This window comes from Rhincodon typus, chromosome 16, assembly GCF_021869965.1.
Source record: "Rhincodon typus isolate 14 chromosome 16, sRhiTyp1.1, whole genome shotgun sequence".
NCBI lineage: Eukaryota > Metazoa > Chordata > Chondrichthyes > Orectolobiformes > Rhincodontidae > Rhincodon > Rhincodon typus.
In genome coordinates this window covers 16,052,157-16,077,889 of record NC_063347.1, presented here as the reverse complement: position 1 = coordinate 16,077,889, position 25,733 = coordinate 16,052,157, and the positions used below count along the sequence as shown (strand labels likewise).

Sequence of the window (25,733 nt, the reverse complement as noted above, 5' to 3'; positions counted from 1 at the left end):
TTAGGAGTGTGTTAATGGAAGAAAGAGAAGCAGAGACCTAGGGAGGGAATTCCTGAGTTTAGTCCCTTAGCAACTGAAGACATGGTCACCAATTGTGGAACGATTATTATCGGGGAAGCTTCAGAGGCCAGAGATAGAAAAATGCAATTATCTCAGAGATCCATAGGAGATTACAGTGATAGGGTAGAGCAAAGCCACTGGGGGAATTTCATGTTAAAATAGAACTTTCTTCGTAACCAGAAGGCATTGTGACTTAATGACCTCTGGGGAAGTCTGAATGATAGTTTAAAATGTATCTGATAATTGTAATTACTGAAGATGAACTAAGGTGATTCTGTATGCAGGGATTTCGAGAAGGAAAAAATGGGTAGGCTGGAGCTGCTTGGATGATATTATAGATAACTTGTTTCTACGATGCTGATGTAGGTGTGCAAACATGAACAATAATGTATGATTGGTTAGTGGAATTAAACATTTAGCTTCAAGGATACATACACTATGGCAGCTAGTTTACAGACAAAAGTTTATGCAAATGATTTCCTCACACAGCAAGTTCATAAATGCACATGATAATTTGAAGGGATGTAAACTCTTGAGTATGATGATATTGAGTACTTCATGAATATTGCCTAAAGTCAATGACTCCTCTCCTCCTCCTTTCACTATTGTTAACCATCAGAGAAAGTTTATCAAGTGAACATCAAGAAGTGCCCCCTACAGGGAAGTAGAGACTGCTTCGAATACCAAACCAACTCAACTTGTTCTGCTGCACCTCCTTTCAAGCAGTTAGAGATAACTGCAGACAAATAAGAGAATGGTATGGGGAGCCTCTAAAGGGAAGAAAAATCCATATTAAAAAGTTAAGGGACTTTGGACTGGTTGGAGGAGAATAAGTTCAACTGAATTGATACAGTGTGGAACTGGAGGAACACAACAGGTCAGGGAGCATTAGAGGAGCAGGAAAGTCCACATTTTGGATCAGAACCCTTCATCAGGACTTGGGAATAAATTTCAACTGAGTCAGAGTTAGCTTAAATAAGAGATTAGCTGATTAAGTATTTCATTGGGTGAAACAAAATAACATGGGTGTGATGTACTGGTAGAGGTGAGATTCCTACGTGACTAAAATAGACATTGTTTGGACTTTGAAACAGTTGTTTTTGGCAAAGCTTGTGAAAGCACTTTACTCATTAACACTTTCTGCTGTGTGGGTGGGTGTGTGTGTGTGTGTGTGTCTGAAGCTCAAACAAAGGGTCATAATTCCAACCAGACATTGCCCACAGCTTTAGCCATATAATCCATATTACTGCTAAAAAGAAGTGTAGTTGTGGCATGTCTTTCAGGTAAAATTCCCAACATCCTGGAATCTGAAGGCTTGACACCCTGTTTAGTGATAGTCTTGTGGTATTATTCCAGCCAATGTTCTGGGAACCCAGGTTCGAATCCCACTATCGCAGGTGGTGGAATTTGAGTTTGGGAAAAAAAAAATCTGGAATTACGAGTCTAATGATGACCATGAATACGTTGCCAATTGTCAGAAACCCTATCTGGTTCACTAATATCCTTTTTAGGGAAGGAAACTGCCATTCTCACTGGCCTACATGTGACTCCAGACCCAGAGCAACGTGGTTGACTCTTAACTGCCCTCTGGGCTCTTAGGTATGGGCATTAAGTGCTGGCTTAGCCAGCAATGCCCACGTCCTGTGAATAAAAAGACATGCAATACTGTGAACACTAATAATACCAGTTTAATGATAATTGTGTTAATAGTACTCTCCATATGCAAGTGCATTCATCCAACATTTTGAATGCTAGTCAACATATTAAAAGAAAAGACTTGAGATGGAACTTTGAGGCCTTCGGCCACCTGTGGGACCTTATGCAGTATGCAATTTATCAGAAAATCAGAGGTATGACCCATGTTTTTCCGTCTAAGGAGGTGAAGCAACTGCATACTGCAATCAACAATTCAGCATCGTTTTTGATGTATTGTTTTTCTTGGCTTTAAATCCGATTTTCTTGAAAAACCCTGTCGACAACATCTTTCCATTTCAATTTGGGGTACGGCTTTTTTTTTTTGACAGCACATGAAGCAGATAAGTTTTTTCAAAAAAAAAATCAATGCAGTTAATGGCTAACCAATTTATGCTTCTGCATAACCTTCAAGCGTAACCAAACACTGCAAACACTTGGCGTGCATCACCTGAGATACTGATTTAACAATTTAATCTAGCAGAATGACACAACCTATCTTTGCTAGAGTCATCGATATTCACTACCCTGCATTTGGGTGTGTATTGAAGTTTCCCAATCTCTTGAGTAAAGTCTGCCTATTTTGCACGTCAACTTCTTTTAAAGATATGTCTGTATTTCAAAAGGTTTTAAATGTGTGAGTGAATGACGCAGTTGCCGTGCAGTCGCAGTTCTGATTTAGCTGTTTCTTTGCCTAGTGAAGAAAATCAATGTGATTTCAAATTATCTCATCTGGCAGAACACAATTTATAAAAAAAAATGCAATACTGTGAACATTATTAATACCAGCTTAATGATAATTGTATCTTTTTTATTGTGAGAAATACCTCAAACAAAAAGCAATCAAAGGATCTAAACAGATGGATTTGTCTGTTTAGTGCTAATTGTTAACTACTGTTACCAATGTTAAATCGATTTTGACTTAAAAACAATTCACTGAAGTTGATTGGTACTATTTACAGAGCAATCTATGGAAAAAAAAGACAATGGGTGGAACCTTGTAAGGGTCTGACTTATGGCCAAATTGGACTAGATGTCTGGTGAGGTATTTAGAATATTGGTTCCGGGAATGAGAAACTTCTGTCGTGAGGATAGTTTGAAGAAGTTGGGACTGCTCTCCTTGGAGAGAGAAGGCTGAGAGGAGATTTGATGGAGGTTTTAAAAATCATAAGCAGCTGGATAGACTAAACAGGGAGAAGCTTTAACCAATTTAAAAAAGTGACAAGTATGAGAGCGAATATATTTTAAGTGATATGCAAACAAACAAAGGGTGATGTGAGAAAAATCTCTTTCACACAGCAAGTAGTTAGAGCATGGAATGCACTGCCTGGAAATGTGGTGGAGGTTCAATTCATGGGAGCATTGGAGGATTATCTGGATAGCAATAGGTTGTAAGAGTACTGGGGAGAAAGCAGGAGATGGGCTGTAGGTAATGATACTTGTTGAAGAGCCAGTGCAGCGTTTAATGACAAAAGTGTTGGGTAAAACAGAGGTATTTACCGAGGTGGGGACATGGTGACAGGAGCATCCCCGGGTATTTGGGAGGCACACAAGAGCATTGAAGGGTCTGGTAGGCTATGAATTGAAGGTTAGTGGCAGTGACTGCTATAGTGATCTCTGCAGTGGGAGCACAGAGGAACAGGGTGGATATCATTTAAGATGTAATGCCAGTGTTGCAGGGGGCAGGGTGCTGATGTTGAATATGTTGGGTCTCCACATGGCAGGATGGGTGTAAATGGGCTGTCAGGATGGTGCAAGGTACAATGTAAATCTTTTTGGAAGGTGTACCTGGAGACCAACTGGAGCCCGGTGCCGATTATTGTCCACAGCTGGGCTGTGATCTTTGTCATTACTGTTCATTCAGTAGATACTAACAGCAACTGGAAATGCTGCAGCAACATCTGGGTTGTTGGTGTCAGTGTCAGTTTGAAGCGTTTGCAGGCCTTATCTCTAGAGTATGCCATCACTGACTGTTCTGAGATCCAAGATCTTTCGTCCCTTGTGTTTCCAAAACAGGGTATTTCCACTAAGGGTCCTGGGGGCATATTGGTCACAGTGGCTGCCTTCCTAAGAAGTTGAAGGCTGGTACAGGAGGACCAGAGCCTAGGGCAAGGTCTGGAGCAGCAACAGGCCCTTGCAGAGGATGAGGAGCACAAAGATCAGAGGATACAGCTACACAATCCCTGCGCGTGGTGTGAAGTCCACAGGAGGCCCAGAGTTTTATGGCCCCGCTTTCCTGGGTATGCGTAAGGTGCACTGCCAGTACAGGCTCCATACATTCTGGGACACTGACAGAACTATGCTGGAGCAGGATCTGAGTGCTGCAGGAATGGGAGGCCAGTGTAGTCCGGGTAGAGGCTGCCTCATCATTCCCATTGTGCTATAATCTGTAACAATTGGAGCAGGCAATAAGGGAACGTGCTGGACCGTGAGGAACTGAGGGGAACGGCGCTGTCTTCCAAGGAGGAAGATGAGGACACTGGGGAGGAGGAAGCTATCCTTGTGCATGACAGAATTCAGCTGAGTCAGGCACTACAAGCCAGACAGGAGTTCATTGATACCAGTGTGCAGCTGATTAGGGTGGACTGTAAAATAGTGTTTGGTCATCACATCGGCATTGTGCATGCACGAACATCAGCCTCGACTGGTTTTGTTTATGTTCCCTTTTGATGACTATAAGTAGAAGTTAATATTTGGAATTCTCCAGTTACTTCCTTGTATGTGATGTGCCTGTGCTGGACTATGATAAAATCCCAGTCTACAGTGAGTATTGGGACAGAGCAACAGTGACTTGGAGAAGGTGATCAGGTGGGATCTAATGACATGTACAGTGTGTGACCTGGTGATTTAAACCGAGAGTAGGGTGAGAGAATGGGGTTGTACGTGTAAGGAAATGTCAGCCATGAGCATCATGGCTACTATACCATGACATTGCTAGTGAGGGGCAATGCTGCATTACCAATGCTTGTATGGGTACACAGCAACTTCTTGAAGATGGCACGGGTGCTATGGACAGATATTCACTGAGTTGTGAGTTGTTTCAGGATCAGCATGAAGTGAGGGGGCAGGGGCAGGATAGGTAGTTATTGAGGTGAGTTTGGCAAGATATTTGCTAGGCGTCGTGTGAAAAACCCTAAAAGTGTAGCAACTCCTAGCTAAGCCAAAAGTAAAGTAAGATTCAGCTGGATTTGTACAAGTCCTGATGATTTCAGAATGTTGCCATGTGAGCCAGGAACAGTAACAACATCACACAAACCAACAATAATTGGCAAGGTCATGCAATTGTTCATGTGAGGCATGAATAAACACATAGCTTTGGGCATTAGTCAAAGAATCTGGAAAAGCTTGAATTGTAGCATTTAGAAAGCTGTTTGGGTTTTTTTTTGTTTCTTCAGTGCACTGTATCATTATATTAAATTTCACTTGTCACTGACCTGCCCATTTGTATATTCTGTGAAAATGATTTTGTAGCTGCTTTGCAAACTCCACAGATATATTACTTTTTCCTAATCAACCTCTTCACAGATGTTATGACCCACCTCTGGAGCAGTTGGGACTCAAACCTAGGGCTTCTGGCTCAGAGTAGAACGCTACCACTGCACTACATGAGCCCAGTTCCATGGATTCATTTGCCTTTCCTTCACTGTTCACATCAGCATGTTTTGGCCACTTTGCACTTACATCAGCCAATTGGATTTGTAAGTTAGAACCAACAAAAGAGGTATCTCCGTGCACTTTGCATTCCCCCAACATAACTTGGGACCAAAAGCCCATTCCTTCCTACTCCCACCACACTTTCCACATATGCTACGCTATCAGAGGTAACTAGCCATAGTTAATCTCTTTGAATACCGACATAAACATATCCCTTTAAACGTGTAACATGATGTTAAGACAGTCAAGAATTACACATCCCACTGTATTATGGTTTATACAACTTTTAGAATGAGGCACAAAATGCAGTCGTGGCTCAACCACTGAACAACAATGGTAATATATCAAAGGTATTTAGATTAAGAGCCGGTAGCCTTCACCTAAGAATTCTTAATGCATTGTCATTACATTCTCTCTTTATTATTTTAGGCATGTGCTCAAGTATTCAAAATAAACAAATACGTACCTACTTGAGAACATCCCACTGATGAATAAGCAGAAAAGCACTTGTGTATAAACTTTGCCAGTTGGATATACTGTTGTTCTCTCTCTGAAAGTGGAATTTTGGGACCAAATATCCCACCCGTTGAACTTAATACTAACCCTCCACCTCCACCTTTTTGCACATTGAATTCCCAACACATCAGAAAGTCCCTGTTATTTCCAAACGTCCTTTTCATTTCTCACTGTTCGATTCAAAAACATTTCTCCTGTTCCTGCCTGACCTGAATGACAGGCTTTCTGGCTGTACCATGATCATCATTTTAGTGTCAACTTCCTCTATCTGAGCTCGTACTCAGTTTATAGCCCAGTGAGGCAATGGGAGGTGGGGGGGGTGGTGGGGTGGTGTTGGGTATGTGGTAAACAGCAGGTGCTCAGCAAGTCCAAGGCTGTGGAGCATCAGTTTCAAAGGAGCACTTAGTGGGAGCCTTTTTGTCTCTTGGGTTTGTAGGCCAGACCTCCTGTAAAATACTCCGCTGGCCTTCCTGCCACCTCCCTCTCTTTGCCCTAGCCTCTAGGTTTTCTGAAATTCCACCTAGGGCAGCCCACCCTCCCTTGTCCCATTTGAAGCCCTTAATTGCATGGCCACTTATCAGCCACAAGGTCCAGTTCTTACCCAAACTCATTTTTGAAGCTTGTAGGAGGAACTGAGGGGTGAGGAGAATCCCATCATGTCAACCTGCTCAGACCTCACACAAGTTGGAGGGGGAGTACCTCCCTCAAAAGCCCTGTTTTCATATCAGGAACCCCCCTCAAAGAGCTACCATACTGCCTGTAAATCAAGACCCCCACACCTCTTGCCACATTCTGCTCCTTACCTGGCCCTTGGCCGCATTTCTACCTCCTGCTGTGAAACCCTCAGCCCTGATCCTGAATACTGGCATTCGCAGAGGAATAACCTGCTCACTGATGCTCAGATTGGGTTCCTCCACACCCACACAGATCCTGACCTCATTACAGACATGTTCCAAACATGGACAAATGAGTTGAACTCCAGAGGTGGGGAGAGAGTAATTATCCTTAACATCAAGGCTGCATTTCATCTGAGTATGACCGCAAGGAGCTCTAGCAAAAGATAACTGGGAGTCCAGAGGAATACTCTCCACTGGTGGTAGTCATTCCGAGTAAAATGGAAGATAGCTGTGGTTGGTGAAGGTCAAACACCTCAGGGAATCACTACAGTAGTTCCTCAGGGTAGTGTCCCAGGCTCAACATCAATGACCTTCCCTCCGTGCTAAGGTCAGAAGTGAGGATGTTCACCAATGGTTGCACAATGTTTAGCACCATTGGCAACTCCTCAGATACTGAAGCAGTCCGTGTTCATAAGCAGTGAGCCCTGGGCAATATCTAGGCTTGGGCTAATAAGTGGCAATAAGTAGCAGTGACTCTATCTGTCTGTCTGTCTGTCTGTCTCTAATAAGAGAAAATCTAACCCTCCCATTACCATTGCTGAAAACCCCACTATCAACGGCTTGAGGGTTTTTATTGATCAGTAACTAAACTAGACCAGCCATATCAGTACTATGGCTGCAAGAGCAGATTAGAGGTTAGGAATACTGCAGCAAGTAACACACTTCCCAACTCCTCAAAACCTGTCCGACATCTACAAGGCACAAGTTAGGAGTGAGATGGAATATTTCACATTCCCTCTACCACAGTGCAGAGTGGCAGTAGCATGTACCATCTAAAAGATACATTGGAGTAACAAGGACTCCTTTATTTGCACCTTTCCAAATCTGCATCCTCCAACATCTAGAAAGACAAGTGCAGCAAATTCATGGGAACACCATCCACGCACCCAATTCCACCCCCCAACCCCACGCCCAAAGTCACATGCCATTCTGATTTGGAGCGATGTCATTGTTCTTTCACTGTCACTGGGTCAAATTTCTTGAACTCCCTCCTTGACAACACTGTGGGTGTCTCTACACCTCAAGGATGGAAGTTGTTCAAGAAGATGGCTCACCACCACCTAGCCAATGACACCAACATCCCATGAATAAATATGTGAAATCAGTGGTGGGAAAAATGTGACTATTGCAATGGTGTGGGTTGTATTTTTTCTAGCTGTTAACATTTTGGGTGTTGGGCAGTGGTGAGGAGAAAATTCCTGTCTGTCTCTTGTTGAGACAATTTGAGCAGATAGAGGGAGCTTCCCCTGGCCAAGGATTAAACTTGTGAGCTTAGTGCAGACGCCCATGCATAATGACAGGCAAGTGGCATTTGTGAAATGACTAAAGAGTGGCATTGATAGACTGATTTCACATGGGTGCTTGTGCATTGAATGCAGCCTTGGATATGAAACTCTACAGCCTGTCAGATAGAAGTATGAAGGTTTTTAGTAAGTGTGGTGCCTGAAGATTGAGACCTGCTGACTACAAAATACAGGATGCTAGAATGAGGTAACTGAAGAGTTGAGATTGAAGAGTGCGTGAGTAATGACTTAGACACTGTACATTGTTTGTAATAACTATTGCAAATGAATGGCTGCAGATTGAGAAGGCTGATTTCAAAATATTAATTAGGAGTTTGGAGATTTGAAGTGCAGTGATGACAGTAGAAATAATAAATTTGGATTTCCATAAATTGTTCAATAAGACACCACACGTAAGGCTACTGAATCCAATAAGATGTGATGTTGTGGGTAGTACATAAGCATGGATTGAGGATTGGCTAACTATTAGAAGACAGAGTTGGAGTAAAGATGACTTTTTTAGGATGACAAACCTGTAACTAGTAGAGTTGCACAAGGATCAGTGCTTGGGGCCACAATAATTTTAAAATGTATATTCACAACTTTTGATGAGCAAAGTGAATTTACTATCGTCAAGTTTGCAGATGACACAACTAGGTGGGAAGGCAAATAATGAGGATGACAAAAGGAATCTACAGAAGGATATACCTAGGTTAGGTGAACGGGCAAAAACTTGGTATTTGGAATATAAAGTGGGAAATGTGAGGTGATGCACTTTGGTAAGAAGAATAAAAGAGCTGAATGTTAGTTAAATGGGGAAAGACTGCAGAAAGATGCAGCACAGGAGGATTTCAGGGCCCTCCTGCATGAATCACAAAAAGCTAGCAGCCAAGTTCAGGGGGTAATAGGGAAGACAAATGGGCTATTGGCCTTTACTTCAAAGGGAATGGAGCATGAAAATAGGGAGATCTTGCAAAAACTGTTCAAGGAACCAGTCAGACCATTGTTGGAATATGGTGAACAGTTTTGATAGGATAATGTGAACAGTAAGGAAAGATATACTGGCATTGAAGACAGTCCAGAGAAGGTTCACAAGGATGATATCAGGTATGGAGAGGTTTTCTTATAAAGAGAGGTTGAGTGGGTTAGGCTTTTTGAAGAATGAAAGGAGACCCTATTGAAAATATAATATTCTTTGGGGCTGGAGAGGGTAGATGAGGAGAGGATGTTTGTCATTTGTGGGGAAATCTAGGGCCAGAGGGTAAAATCTGAGTAAGGCTTGCCCACTTAAGACCGTGAAGAGGAGGATTTTTATTTCTTTCTGAGGGTAGCTAATCTATGAAATTCTTCCCTGCAAAAGTTTATCGTGCCAAGTCCTCAAGTATATTCAAGGCCGAGATATATTTTTAATCCGTATGGGAATCGAGGGTTGTGGGGATAAGGTGGGAAAGTGGAGTTGTTGAAAGTTATCAGATCAGCCATGGTCTCTTTTAAATGGGTGGAGCAGACTCATTGGGGCTGAATGGTCCACTATGTCTTGTGGTCTTAAACTGGGACTGGGAGCAGTACTTGCTGCGGCTGAAATGAAAGTTAGTAAAAGGGGGAGGTAACTAGAGAACTGCAAGAGACCACTGCAGATACAGAAATATTAATGGCTTCAGTCCAACAAAACAAATGGAGATTGAACTTGCAGCAGGCCTGGGGAAAGGAACTGTGTGACTCAGCAAATTTTGACTGCAGGAATGGGAGGTGCCTAGACTGCTTGGAATATGAAGAATGGCACCTAGTTCAACCAGAATGTGTCTGATAATTTCCTGCTCTACAAGTCTTCCTGCAGTTATTAGAAAACTAGTCGCAAACCAATCATCTCAGTGATGATTGCTGTAATGTTTAGACTTTTATTCTAGATTCTTTCTGTGTTTCCAATCAATTTCATCAATGAGTTTGCAGCTGCTTTTAAGACCATTGGGTATCTGGTGCATGATGAACTGAGGCCCTGACTGTTTTAATTAGTAGGTAAAAGTCACCATGGTACTATAATCTCAAAAAAGGGCAGGGGAGTCATTGCCAGTGCGGTGGTCCATATTTATCCCTCGACCAATATCTCAAAAGCAGGCCATTGTTGCATTTTGGTTTATGGGAGCTCGCTGAGTGTGAATGAGCTGCTGAATAAGTAACTACACTACAAAAATACACCCTTTCTGTAAAGTGCTTTGGGACATCATGGGTGGGAAAAGAAGCTATATAAATGCAAGTTCTTCTTTTCATTCTTATGGCCCTACTTTCATCCTCTCTCAGACTGAGAACCCACCCTGAAACTGGTTGCTTGGGCTCTTGTCATATTTCAGGCACTATTGCAAGTGCAAGTTATTACCTCTTCATAGACTATCGCTGTTGGAAAGGAATAATTTTCAAACTTTGCACTTCATTTTATCACCGTTTGCATCAGGAAAAGCATGCGCCACGTACTGACATTTCTGATATTTCCCATTTTCAATTTTGAAATGTTTCTCTCATTTCTTTGCAGGCCTTTTCGTGTGAAGCCAAGTGTAAGTATAATTATAAGTCTGTTGGTATCAAATAGTAATAATTTAGTTGTGAATTACATCTTGCTTTTTTATGTTACACTTGACTAATAATCAGCAAAAGCCCCAGTATTCAGACAATGAGATCTGCCCACTTCACAGCCTCTCCCACACTGGCAGCTCAAAGGGAAATTCATGTTGAATTTTACTGTGGCAATCTCCTGTTAATTCATATAAGCTACTGAGGTGATGACGCACATTGTAACACACTTAGCTGCAGAGAGTAAAATCTCATCAAAAGACTTCTTTAGGTGTCACGTTTTATAACATAGGCAACCATGGCTGTCCAATTCATGGTCCTTGCTAGCAACTAATGTCTTGAACCTGTTCTAAAACAAAAGAAGAACAGAAAATGCTGGAGAAGCTCAGTCAATTTGGCAACATCTGTGGCGAGAGAAACAGAGTTTGACATTTTGAGTCCTGTTTGACTCTTCTTCAGAACTCAAACTTTGGGAATGGTGATATATATGCTGCTGACCGAGGGGAACGAGTGGAACAGATTATGAGAGTACCCAGAGCAAAAGACAAAGATGATGCTAATGGTGATTAAAGGAGTAAAAAATATATAAATTTGGATAAATGATGGGATGAAAAGGGAAAAAGTCAACAAGACACAAAAAAGATATGGCTGGGGGGTGGAGTGGGGGAATGTAAGAAAAATGGAGGATAGGAATCATGCTGTGAAATTGTGGAATTCAGTGTTAAGTACTGGAGGCTGTAAATTGCCTGAACATAAAATGAAGTGTTATTCCTCCAGCTTGCATTGAGCTTCACTTCTTCAAAAGGAAATGGTAGATGTATCTGGACAGGTACATGAATTGAAAAGGTTTAGAGGGATGTGGGCCAAATGCAGGCAAGTGGAAATAGTTTAGTTGGGGAATGTCTGTGTGACTTTGTCTATACGTTTCCTTCTTGGTCTCTCTCTTGCTCGGTTACCCTCTCCTATTTTACCAGTCACTACCAGATTTCCAGTTTCTTTCACCCAAGAAATTTAATTCTCTTATCGTGACTAATGATCCCAACGGTGGAAACCCCACCCTGAGAGCTATCAGAAACCAGTAGCTGATCGTTGCCTACAGTGTTAGTGGGAGCAGTGGCAGGTGTAGGCGGTGCAATCGGGGAGAGACCTGGGATCACTGAGCGACCCTGACAACAAGGAAGTGAAAGGTGGGAATAGGTTGGGGTTACCCACATGGTGACTGCTTTGCCTGCTGGTGATTGAATATTATTAATCACCCACTTGAGGGCCTCAACTGATGGCAAAGCGGAGACCCACGCAGTGCCAATATAGTCTGATTAATTGCCACTGTTGCCTCTAAATACCTCTTGGGAGTGTGCGCAAAATTCCACCCACATCTCTGTTGCCTTTCTATTTACCTTCCATTGTCTTAGATTCTAATTTATGCATCATACAGTAGCATTGAGCAGTTGCAGGCAAGTCTAGCTATATTCAAAGCAAAATGTAATTTCTCAACTTGACTAGTTATCCTAAGTGTACATAACATCTAAGAAGTATTTAGATGTGCACTTGTGATGCCAAGGCATATAAAGCTATGGGCCAAGTGCTGGGAAATGCAATTAGAACATTTATGTGCTTATATTTGACTGGTACAGATTTGTTGGGCCAAAGGGCCTCTTACACTTTTGATACCTCTATGACTCTACACCTTTGAAACTTAGTGACTTCAAAGTTCATTCTGTGGATTATGAGGCAGTCATGCTGTCATTCCTGCTGTTGTGAAATTTAATGTTTGGGATATAATGTTACCATCTAGCCTGTTTTGGCAGTTACTTTGTCTTTGCCAAGTGACCCTTGTACTTTCTGATCTATCTGCAATCCAATTACCCTTGCTGTTTCATAACTCTTATTTAACAGACTGTGGCTGTGAAGAAATTAGTGAAGGTATGCCTGTGAACAGACTCCTACTGAATAACTTAACAACCTCCACCACACTCTACTGCAAAGAGAAATGTAGCCCATGTATACGTGTCCAGCTGACTCTGTCACTGGCAGGTAAGGCTGAAGAACTAAATATTAATAATCTCAATAACAACCAAAATAACTGCAGATACTGTAAATCAGAGACACAAATAGAAATTCCTGGAAAAGCTCAGCAGATCTGGCAGCATCTTTGGAGAGAATCAGAGTTCAAGTTTTGGGTCGAGTGTCCCTTCCTCAGAACAGATTAGTAATCTCGAACTGTTCAAAAATTCAGAAACTTCAAGGTAATGATTAATATTTCAGAATGTGTTACTTATGAGCAATTACTGACTGGCATTTGAAAGTCTAAGGAAGTACTTTTAGTAGATACATTATGCTCACATTTAGTTCCCTTTTTCTTCATCAGGTACTTAAAAACATTTTGATTTAACATAAACTATGTATTGCTCTAACACAAATATTTATTGTACTCTCTAGTGAAAGGCCAGTTGGTTAAAGGTTTATTTTTCTCACAAGCAGTAACAAGTGCCCATTGCTAGGAGCTGTACCTTGTCATTATTCATCTCCCACACTTAGCAGTGAATGAGAACCTTAGAAAAACACATTGCACTAAGAGACTGTTTTAATTGTTCAGTCTCCTGCAGTCAGAAGCTAGTTCGCAAGAAAATCAATCGCTACTTTTTAGAATGCAGCTGGGAAAAGGCAATGGAAATGATTTGAGACAACCAGGTGCAGGGCTGGATGAACACAGCAGGCTAAGCAGCATCATAGGAGCAGGAAGGCTGACGTTTCAGGCCTAGACCCTTCATCAGAAATGGGGGAGGGGAAGGGGGTTCTGAAATAAATAGGGAGAGAGGGGGAGGCGGATAGAAGATGGATAGAGGAGAGGATAGATGGAGAGGAAACAGGTCAAAGAGGCGGGGATGGAGCCAGTAAAGGTGAGTGTAGGTGGGGAGTTAGGGAGGGGATAGGTCAGTCCAGGGAGGACGGACAGGTCAAGGGGGCGGGATGAGGTTAGTAGGTAGGAAATGGGGGTGCGGCTTGAGGTGGGAGGAAGAACAGGTTAGGGAGGCGGGGACGAGCTGGACTGGTTTTGGGATGCGGTAGGGGGAGGGGAGATTTTGAAGCTTGTGAAATCCACATTGATACCATTGGGCTGCAGGGTTCCCAAGCAGAATATGAGTTGCTGTTCCTGAAACCTTCGGGTGGCATCGTTGTGGCACTGCAGGAGGCCCAGGATGGACATGTCATCTGAGGAACGGGAGGGGGAGTTGAAATGGTTCGCGACTGGGAGGTGCAGTTGTTTATTGCGAACCGAGCGTAGGTGTTCTGCAAAGCGGTCATTTGAACTTGGTTTGTCTAAAGAAGTGGGACAGTGTTACATTGCAGGAACAAGCCATTTAGCCCAACAGGTCTGAGCCAGTGATTATGCTGTGCAGAAACCACCTCCTGTCCTTTTTTCCATGTTACCCTATCAACATAGCCTTCCATTCCTTTCTCTCTCTCTCATGTGTCTATTTAATTTCCCTAAAATGCATCTGTTGTAGTCACCTTGAGGTAGTAAAGATAAAATCAATGTGCAATCCTGTGGCACCCTATTTCCAGCCAGTTGCGATTTTTCTTGTGGCCTTCCACTGGATGGACCATGCATCTAGCTGAATCCTTATTCTATTCATGATCGTATTGGAATTGTAGTTCAGCTAATGTCTGCAAGCATACAATCCACTTTGCTGCAGTTTCTGGTGCAGAAACAGATTACTGAGTCACTGTGGAGAATGTACTGCATAAATTCTGTCGAATTTGGCCCTGATTATCAATCTTCTGGAGGAGACTAAGCACACACATTCATGCCTAGAAATTGATCTCCCAGAGTTCCAGTTCCTCATTCAAAAGATGGCTAGACAGGAGTCAGTTTCCCCCTTAGTGGCTCTATCTCATTGAACACACATTACCCTGCAGCCTAGTGAACGTAATGTCATCTTTGGTGTGTTGGGGAAAACTCTTGCCTCAGTGTTTAACCCTCATTCCAAGATTTGTACACATAATGTATGCTGGCAGTTCAGTGCAGTGCAGTGTTGAGGGAAGTGCTCGAACGATTGTGCAAGATCCTCTTCCAGGACAAAGCAGGCCTGGCGAAACTTCCTCTCTCAAAAGCAAAAGTTCTTAACTGACCAGTCAAAGCAAGTGTTGTTCCTGAAACTTAGTTAAGAGAATCAGCGCACAGCAACGTAGCAATATTGACAGCAATCCAAAAGTTCTTTAAAATGCTTTAAATTGTGCTAGATGCACACTTACAAATGGTACACAAATGTACTATGAATTTATTTAAAAGAAGGGAAGAAAAGACAATGATTGTAACTTTCCCAATTTTGATCCTGTAGGGGAAAGTAAATGGAATCGGTGTGGAAGTGGAAGCATGTCCAGTAAAAACAATGACTCTGAAGCAGATGAAGAAAGTGAGGACGAAGAATATAATGAAGGTAACTAAGTAATATCCAAGGATTATCATCCACACAAGGTGGTAGTCAGTGACCCAAAATCCAGACTTGCTGTGCTTGATTTTTAACTTGGGAACCCAACACCTGGATGATTTCTAGATCCTCATCCCACGCTGTGCCTGTGTCATATAATCATATTTTTTCTACTCATTTGCGGGATGTGGGCGTCGCTGGCTGGCCAGCATTTATCGCCCATCCCTAGTTGCCCTTGAGAAGGTGGTGGAGAGCTGCCTTCTTGAATTGCTGCAGTCCATCTGCTGTGGGTTGACCCACAATGCCCTTATGAAGGGAATTCCAGGATTTTGACCCAGCGACAATGAAGAAACAGTGATATATTTCCAAGGCATGATGGTGAGTGGCTTGGAGGGGAACTTGCAGGTGGTGGTGTTCCCATATGTCTGCTGCCCTTGTCCTTCTAAATGGAAGTGGTCGTGGGTTTGGAAGGTGCTGTCTGAGGATCTTCGGTAAATTTCTGCAGCGCATCTTATAGATTAGTACACACTACTGCTACTGAATATTGGTGGTGGAGGGCGTGGATGCTTGTGGGTGTAGTGCCAATCAAGTGGGCTGCTTTGTCCTGGATGGTGTCAAGCTTCTTGAGCTACACTGATCCAGGTAAGTGGGGAGTATTCCATCACACTCCTGACTTGGCCCTGTGGATGGTGGACAGGCGTTGAGGAGTCAGGAGGTGAGTTACTTGCCATTGTATTCCTAGCTTTTGACCTGCTGTTGTAGCCACTGTGTTTATGTGGTGAGTCCAGTTGAGTTTGTGGTCAATGGTAACCCCCAGGTTGTTGATAGTGGGGGATTCAGTGACATTAACACCATTGAATGTCAAGGGGTGGTGGTTAGATTGTCTCTTACTGGTGAGGGTCATAGCCTTGAACTTGTGTGGCACGAATGTCACTTGCCACTTGTCGGCCAAAGCCTGGATGTTGTCCAGATCTTGTTGCATTTGAACACTGACTGAGGACTCGTGAATGGTGCTGAACATTGTGCAATCATTGGCGAACATCCCCATTTCTGACTTTATGATGGAGGGAAAATCATTGATGAAGCAGCTGAAGATGGTTGGGCCTAGGGCACTACAATGAGGAACCCCTACGAGATGTCGTGGAGCCGAGATGTTTGACCTCCCACAACCACGACCATGTTCCTATGTGTCAGGTATCACTCCAACCACCGGAGAGTTTGCCCCCTGATACCCATTGATTCCAGTTTTGCCAGGGCTCCTTAATGCCACACTTGGCCAAGTATAGCCTTGATGTCAAGGGCTGTCACTCTCCCCTCACCTCTAGAATTCAGCTGTTTTGTCCATGTTTGAACTAAGGCTGTAATGAGATCAGGAGCTGAGTGGCCCTGGCAGAACCCAAACTGGGCGTGACTGAGCAGGTTATTGCTGAGCAGGTGCTGCTTGATAGCACTGTTGATGTCACCTTCCATCACTTTACTGATGATCAATAGAAGACAGATGGGGTGGTAATTGGCCGGGTTGGATTTGTCTTGCTTTTATGTGCACGACATGCTTGGGCAATTTTCCACATTGTCGGGTAGTTACCTGTGTTGTAACTGTACTGGAACAGTTTGGCTAGGGGAGCGGCAAGTTCTGGAGCACAAGTCTTCAGTACTATTGCTGGAATGTTGTCAGGGCCCGTAGCCTTTGCAGAATTCAGTGACTTCAACCATTTCTTGATATCACATGGAGTGAATCGAATTGGCTGAAGACTGGTATCAGTAATACTGGGGACCACGGGAGGAGGCTGAGATGGATCATCTACTGGGCATATCTGGCTGAAGATTGCTGCGAAAGCTTCAGCCTTATCTTTTGCAGTGATGTGCTGGGCTCTTCCATCATTAAGGATGGGGGTATTTATGGAGCCTCCTCCTCGAGTGAGTTGTTTAATTGTCCACCACCATTCACGACTGGATGTGGCAGGACTGCAGAGCTTAGACCTGACCCATTGTGGGAATCGCTTGGTTCTGTCTATCACTTGCTGCTTTCGCTATTTGGCGTGCAAGTAGTCCTGTTTGGTGGCTTCACGAGGTTGACACCTCATCTTTAGGTATGCTTGGTGCTGCTCCTGGCATGCCCTCCGGCACTGTTCATTGAACCAGGGTTGATTTTCTGGTTTGATGGTAATGGTTGAGTGGGGAGCATGCCAGGCCATGAGGGTACAGGTTGTGCTGGAGTACAATTGTGCTGCTGTTGATGGCCCACAGTGCCTCATGGATGCCCAGTCTTGAGTTGCTAAATCTGTGCGAAGCCTGTCCCATTTAGCCCGGTATTGTGCCACACAACACAATGGAGGTTATTCTCAATGTGAAGGCAGGACTGCATCTCCACCAGGACTATGTGGTGGTCACTCTTAATGATACTGTCATGGACAGATGCAACTGAAGCTGGCAGATTGGGGAGGATGAGGTCAAGTATGTTTTCCCTCTTGATGGTTCCCTCACCACCTGCCACAGACCCAGTCTAGTAGCTATGTCCTTTAGGACCTGACCAGCTCGATTAGTAGTACTGCTGCTGAGCCACTCTTGGTGGTAAACATTGAAATGCCCCACCCAGAGTACATTTTGTGCCCTGCCATCCTCAGTCCTTCCTCCAAGTTGTTCAGGTTGGAGGATGGTTTCTGGTAATCAGCAGGAGGTTTCCTTGCCTGTGTTTAACCTGAAGCCATGAGACTTCATGGGGACCAAAGTCAATGCTGAGGACTCTCAGAGCAACATCCTCCCGAATGTCTATCACTGTGCCACCACCTCTGCTGGATCTGTCTTGCCAGTGGGACAGGACATATACAGGGACGGTGATGGTGGTGTCTGGGACATAGTAGTACTCATTGAATCATACCTTACAGACAATGTCAGGCTGTTGCTTATCTAGTCTGTGAGACAGGTCTCCCAATTTTGACACAAACCCAGAGATGTTCGTGAGGAGGATTTTGCAGGGTTGACAGGGCTGTTTCTGCCGTCGTCTTTTCCGGTGTGTAGGTTGATGCCAGGTGATCCATCTGGATCTCCCCACCACCCCCCCGCCCCAAAAAAAAAATAGATTTCACATTGACAGGGAATTCATGGATACAGCATTTAGCAAACCTTATTATTCTTCTTCTTCTTCAAAAAATGCCCCCCTCACACTATTTGTGCAGTTTCTCTGTTGATTTACTATTAGACAATATGCAGTATTGACCAGGATGGCCTTGTGATTGTGGACACATTATTTTGGAAATAAAAAGACTTCTTTTCCTTGCAGGTTTTGAGTTGATATATCTTTCTTCATATCAGCAAATAGGGGGGATAAACAGATGTGCAGTGCTGAAAGTTCAATTCCATCCTACTGATCGTGAATTCAAAATATCATCAGGATCTACACCAATGGTAAGTGTGAAAGGAAGAGCTGGAAGCCCCAAAATCTTGCTCACATTGCCAACAAATATGATATTAGACCAAATATGAAAGAATGGGATTTGTTAGTCAACATTGATTAATAGAACAGCCATGCATCTATGCGTTACCTATCTTTTTATTCCCTGTCTTCCAAGTGTCCAGGGCCCTAAACATTCCTGAGATAGTAGGACCTGTAGATGCTGGAGAATCTGAGATAACAAGGTGTAGAGCTGGATGAACACAGCTGGCCAAGCAGCATCAGAGGAGCAGGAAAGCTGACGTTTTGGGCCTAGACCCTCCTTGTTTCAGAGATAATAGGAACTGCAGATGCTGGAGAATCTGAGATAACAAGGTGTAGCGCTGGATGAACAGGGTCTAGGCCCGAAATGTCAGCTTTCCTGCTCCTCTGATGCTGCTTGGCCTGCTGTGTTCATCCAGCTCTACACCTCTGTTATCTCAGTTACCCCTAAACATTCCTTCCAGGTGGAACAATAATTTATTCATTCCCTTTCCATTTGGTACACTGTATTCACTACTCATGATGCACCCTCCTCTATACTGAACATTTCCTTCCAGTCTACAAATGTGACCTGGAGCACCAGGTTGCCTGTTAATTCCATTTCCCGCCACTCTCCTACTCTGACACTTCTTCCAATGAAGTTTAATGTAAGGTCAAATAAGAGCACTTCACTATTCCATTAGGTGCTTTGCAACCGTCCCAACTCAAAATCGTGTCCAAAATTTCTTCCCATACCTTCCAATCTCATTGTTTTGAACTAAACTGTTGCTGATAATCCTGAATCTGTCACTTACACCTCCTGCAGATCCATATTTTGTTTCCTTGCTTGTTCCATTAACATTTCCCACCACCTTTCACCATCACCCCTTATTGTAGTGAATCTCTTCTAGATCCCCTACCTGTCACTGACCTTTTCATTTTGGTCCTCTTGCCTCCCTCTGCTCTATACTTGCCTCAAACCCATTAGAGTTCTAACCCTTCCTCAATGAAGGGTCACAGATCTGAAAATGAACTCTGCTTCTCTCCAAAGATATTGTCTGGCTTGCTGAATATTCCCAAAATTTTCCCATTTTTATTTCCAAAGAAACCAATCAACATTTCTCCATACAGCACTGCTACACTGAGGAATCCTACAGGCTCCCATGTTTCTGAAAATCTAGATTCCTTATAAAACAATTCTGCATCAAGAAGTGAACAACTTGTTTTTATTTAGAAAGTGTCTTATTATAGGTCTTATAGACACGAGGAGAAATGTTTCTTGTAAGAAAGGATTTGGAATGCATTGCCTGGTAGGCCAGTGGGGAAAGATTAAAAGTAGCTTTCAAAAGGGAACTGGATAAATACTGAAGGAGTCATAATTTGTCAGGGTAGAGGAGAAGAGCAGGAGCCAGGACTAAGTGGATTGATCTGGCTACCACATCTGCAGTAATTTGCTCCTATCCTGGATTCATCTGATGCAACGTTGCTGGGGCTGAATGGCCTCCTGCTGTGCTGTACTGTCCTCTGATTCTGTGTGGGACAGGGACAGCCTTCTCCATGAAAGCTTTGGGCTGCCAATCTCAGCCTGAACTGGGGTTTTAAATTCTTACATTCGTTTAGGTCAGTTTTGTATACTCAACTTTACCAAGTGGAGGAACAGACAGCAGCTGTATGGCACAGCAAGCAGTTGTTATGTGTGGCAGAGTGGATGGGAATGGAATAACAGAACCATTGCTGTCAGAAGTGAGGGACACTTTGAAACTGACCTCCGGCACAGTTTCTTGTTAGAACCATGCAGCGGCTGTGCCGCGGTTGTGGTTCCGATTTTGCCCAAATTTGTCAGCTCTTTCAGCTGAAAGTGGAATAAGGGGCAGGGAGATTTGCTGGAATGGGACTTTGGAGTTCTGAGGAAAAGTTATGTTCAGGAATTCTGGAGTACAAGCTTCCTCGAATACTGAATACTCTAATGTTGAATGGCAACATATTATAAGGAAAAACAAGCTATGAACAAAGACATAAGCACACATTTGGTCTACCTCATCTACTAATGGACATGGGAAGCTTCCAGGTTTTGGGGAAGGGAACAGACTCCTCTCTGTCATGTATACGACACAAAGGAAATGTGCCTCAGTTACACTGTCTGCTGGGTCATAGAAAACTGAGTAAGTTAACAACATTTGAGTAAAGGTGGCATTGTAGCCACAATAGCCCACCAAGAAAAGATTAGTTAAAGCATTGTTCTTTACTTTTCTTAATAGGGTACCGTGGAGTTGAGATGCTTTCAGGCATACATGAGCAGTCATGTTTTAATTAAAGCCTTCCCAAAACATGAAAACCAAAAGGATTTGCAACAGACACATAAAGTCGAAGGTGGGTAAGCTAACAGGAGGCAGTGTTGATCCGCAAAGTGTTTAAACCCTCCCCTATAGGTGCAGGATGCTGCAATGGCTGAGTGGAGTCAGTTTTGAAGCAATCATTTTAATTGGGAAGGAGATTTGCTCATGCAATCAAAGCAGAGCACTGATCAGGAGGCCCAGGATATCTGCTGGTCTGAATCCGCTGATCTCGCTTTAATTCTGTATTTCTGACCCAAATCAGAATAAAAGTTGATCACTGACCTGTGGAAGAACTTTTTTGGGTGAACATCCATGCCAAGAGCATGGCAAGACATGAAGAAATGCGGCTTTGGAGAGAGTGCAGCAAAGTTTTTTTTTGAGAATGTTTCCAGTTATATGAACAGACTGGAGAAACTGGGAAGAGAAGGTTAAGAGGAGAATTGATTTAGACATTCAAAATCATGACAGGTGTAGACAGAGTAGATAGGGAGAGGCTGTTCCCAATGGCTGGAAGGTGGAGAACCAAAAGACACTAGGGGGAGGCGATGGCCTAGTGGTATTATCACTGGGCTGTTAATCCAGAGACCGAGATAATGTTCTGGGGACCTGGGTTTGAATCCCACCACGGCAGATAGTGGAATTTGAATTCAATAAAAATATCTGGAATTAAGAATCTAATGATGACTCTGAATCCATTGCCGATTATTGGAAAAACCCATCTGGTTCACTAATGTCCTTTAGGGAAGGAAACTGCCATCCTTACCAGGTCTGGCCCATGTGTGACTCCAGGCCCACAGCAATGTGGTTGACTCTGAATTGGCCTCAGGGCAATTAGGGATGAGCAATAAATGCTGCCTAGCTAGTGATGCCCTCATCCATTTAAAGAAAAAAAAATTATGGTGAATGGCAAAAGGAAACAAATTTGGAAGTCACACCACACCAGGTTATAATCCAACAGGTTTATTTGAAATCACAAGCTTTCAGAGTGCTGCTCCTCCAGCAGGTGAAGTCATTCCACCTGACAAAGGAGCAGCGCTCGGAAAGGTTGCAGTTTCAAATAAACCTGTTGGACTGTAAGCTCGTGTAGTGTGACTTCTGATTTTGTCCACCCCAGTCTGACACCAGCACCTCCACATTAAAAAGAAACAAGGTTGACACAAAGAAAAACCTATTTTTGCAGTGAGTGGTTAAGATCTAAAATATCTGGACAGTGCGGTGGAAGTCTATTCAATTGTGGCTTTCAGAAGAGAATTGGATAAAATGCAGTTAAGATGATTTGCGGTGCTATAGGGAATAGGCTGGTCAGTGGGACTAGCTGAGTTGCTTTATAAGGAGAGAGGCTGAATGGCTGCTTTCTAAGTCCTATCCATTCCATGATTTTATGATTCTTATAATCTCCAGCTAAAACTTTATAGTGTCTGGAAATGGTTATGCCTGTGTTGCTTCACTACTGTACAAATTGAATATGTTGATATGGAATTCCTAACGAGTCTGTGGGATTTTTTTTTTTCTTTTTTTGCAGATTGTACCTTGAAAGATTTTCTGGAGAACATAACATGGTGCAAGGGTGAGGAAGCAGAGTTTGAAATACAATGTTTATATACTGCATGCACTTTTATAATCTATTATTTCTTCATGTCAATGACATAGAAGTGGTGAAGGAAGCTCCTAAGTTGGACCAAAGGGTCTATTTCCATGACTCTGTGAAATGGAGTGTGAACTGAAATTTGTAAATGATCAAAGATGTGCAGGTTAGGTGAATTAGCCATGCTAAATTTCCCATAGTGTCCAGGGATATGCACTCTAAGGGGGGTTATCCATGGGAATTGTAGGTTCATAGGGTAGGGGGGTGGGTGTGGGTGGAATGCTCTTTGGAGGCTCGTTGTGAACTCAATGGGCTGAATGGCCTGCTTCTGGACTGTAAAGATTCTATGATTTCCAATGTTACAATGCAACAAACATCAGGACAGCTCATAATGAAACAAATCTGTAGAATGACAATTCAAGTTAACAGTTCTTTCTGGTAATTGCACAAGGTAACACAACAACGCTATCTCCCATTTATATAGCACCTTTAGTATTGGGAGCTAATAGAACAGTTGACGAAAAGCTTGCTCAAAGAGGTGGCTTTTAAGGAGTGCCCAAAAGGAGGAGGGAGAGGCAGAGAATCAGAGATTGAGGCCAGTTAAAAATGCAGTTACCAAAGATGAAAGTGAAGGAAATCGGGGATATTCGTGTTGCAAGAGTCAAAAAGATGTGGAGGAAGGAATAACGTGTTTTTTAAAATTGTGCCAGGTAAAGCAAACTCAAGGAATTACAATTGTGAATTTTAACAATTTTTATTTATGAAGTCTGAGTTTCTCAGTATTTTTTAAACTCCATTGGAGCTTCAAACATTTAAGTGTAAAATCTTTCCCATGGTATCTGCAATCTTGCCTTAAAGTATGATTAGACAAGTGGACAGAATACTAGGAGCTTTTCTTGTCAATAGTTTCTCAATAGATTGAAATAGAAATTGCTGGAAAAAGCTCAGCAGGTCTGGCAGCATCTGTGGAGAGAAATCGGAGTTAACGTTTCGGGTTGAGTGTAGTTCTGAGGAAGGGTCAGTCAACCTAAAACATTAATTTTGATTTCTCTCCACAGATGCTGCCAGACCAGCTGAGCTTTTCCAGCTATTTCTATTTTTGTCTCTGATTTACAGAACCTGCAGTTCTTTCGGTTTTTATTCCCTCAATAGATTCTTGCTTAAAATATCCTGAAATAATGACAGAGAAGGACATTGAAGTTACAATTAATTAAGCTATACAACTGAGAGACATGAATTTACACCAAACTTCCAGATGTCAGGTTCAGTTTTCATTAATCTTAATGCTTCTTTGACTCAAGATAATTATAATTTGGCTCACATAAGATTCCTCATGTCAATTTCTTGCATTACAGTTCCAAATATAAATACCACACTTGACAACAAGACACAACAGGCTGTGATCAACATACCTGAGAATTCCCACATGTTGTTCAAGTATAATGTGACACCACTGTTTGTAAGCACCAACTCACCATTTGCTGACAAATTGGTAAGTGGTATTAGAAATTCTGTTATTAATGTGGGTGTGTAAATCTGTAAACTCTTGAAAGTTCAACACTTCTATTAAATTTCAAACCACTATCATATAGGATCAGATTACTGTCTGTAATGTCACACATGGTTGGTTGGTATCTCTGGCTAGATGTCAAAGAGTGGCATTAAGTGAGGGCTTACAGTTAGCTCACACTGAGGAAAGTAAACCAAGGTACAAGTCAGGAGATGACAAGAGAAAATATGATTTAAAAACTGAACATATATATTTGAAGGACAAGCAGAGGCATGGGTACTGTGTTCTCGGCTGCAGCTTGGGCTGGAATAGCTGTCAGTATGGTATTCAAGCAGCCTGCTTGATTGGCACTACATCTACAAGTATCCACTCCCTCCACCACCGATGCTTGGTAGCAGCAGTGTGTACTATCTACTAAATGCACAGCAGAAATTCACCAAAGATTCTCAGAAAGCACCTTCCAAACCCACAACCACTTCCATCTAGAAGGACAAGGGCAGCAGACATGTGGGAACACACCACCTGCAAGTTCCCCTCCAAGCCATCCTGACTTGGAAACATATCACCATTCCTTCACTGTCCCTGGGGCAAAAGCCTGGAATTCCCTCCCTAAAGGAATTGTGGGTCAACCGACAGGAGGTGGACTGCAGCAGTTCAAGAAGGCAGCTAACTGCCAATTTGTCAAGGACAACTAGGGACAAGCAATAAATGCTGGCCCAGTCGGTGATGCCCACATCATGCAATTGAATAAATAAATTTGGACTGATACACTTTGAAATGAAGTCAATCCCCTGCCAGCTAATCAATTTTAATTCCAAAACACAGTGAGTGAGATTGTGACTGCTATTGCAGGCAACTAGGAATTTTTGGGTCCATCATTTTGCTTCTTCCCAACCCACCCCCCAAAGTGTCTCCTGAAAAAATGGGAAACCTATTATTCTTTCCACTTTGCAAATTGGAGTGATTAGGATTTGTTTAATCACTATCCAGTGATTTTTTTTTTTAAAATATAAAATGTTCCAGGCTGGATTTATAAGGTTTTCTCAACAGTTCAATCCAGAAGGCCCTGGGTGGAATTTAAAGGACAATTCAACAATCTGATTTATAAACGCGCGTTGGTTTCTTTCCCAGAGCAACTCAGTTCCACAACGTAAAAACCTAAGGTGCCCCAAATATCCTTATCTCGCAGTCTACCAGCATTGTACTGCAGAGCTACAACGTTCAAATCATATACCTACTGCTGATGCTCAAACATGGTCTTTTGCCTGGTTAAGCCTTGGTTGTCAGTTCACTATTTGAGCACCTTGAAACAAAAGAATTTTACACCCTTTGGCAGATGGATTTGACTGAAGAGCAATTTAAGGGCTTAAAGCTGTGACCACGTAAGTAGGAAGTAAGAGTGGCTGAGGGTGAAACTTGATGATTCATGAACAGATTATGGCAAATTGGCCACCCTTTTTACACCATTTTCAGATTCTTTCAATGGAAAAGATATTCAGGCTGAGTAATGTGCTGTCACTAACTTTATATTAGAGCCTAAGACAAATTTTTGACCCCACTAAGTTGGTTGGCCTGTTAGTTGTGCTTCAACGATAGTGAAAGATGCCTTTTCATAAATACATGGAGTGATGCTTCTTCATTATTGTTTATCCAGGAAGGGACCGAAGTACACCTTAACTTCTCAGACATCGTCCCTTGTTTGTGCGTGCAGGTATGTGTCTATCATATGGTTCTATCTGAAATGTTAAAATTAAGATTTGTGAAGAGCTCTATTTCTGAACATTATCCACG

General features: G+C 42.8%; 1 protein-coding gene across 3 annotated transcripts in view; it reads left to right on the top strand.

Moving 5' to 3' along the window:
* The window catches only part of LOC109927082 (interleukin-17 receptor C), a 64,394-nt gene that overhangs the window by 14,042 nt on the left and 24,619 nt on the right, over window positions 1-25,733 (top strand). For 2 of the 3 annotated variants that reach the window (XM_048606569.1, XM_048606568.1), the window contains exons 2-9: window positions 10,629-10,650; window positions 12,563-12,700; window positions 15,010-15,108; window positions 18,380-18,504; window positions 20,770-20,881; window positions 22,370-22,414; window positions 23,788-23,924; window positions 25,597-25,653. In XM_048606569.1, coding sequence (XP_048462526.1) covers window positions 10,629-10,650; window positions 12,563-12,700; window positions 15,010-15,108; window positions 18,380-18,504; window positions 20,770-20,881; window positions 22,370-22,414; window positions 23,788-23,924; window positions 25,597-25,653 — 735 coding nt within the window. Of the gene's footprint in view, window positions 1-10,628; window positions 10,651-12,562; window positions 12,701-14,816; window positions 14,929-15,009; window positions 15,109-18,379; window positions 18,505-20,769; window positions 20,882-22,369; window positions 22,415-23,787; window positions 23,925-25,596; window positions 25,654-25,733 lie in introns of those variants that run through there. The other variant, XM_020526981.2, reaches the window with a different exon arrangement.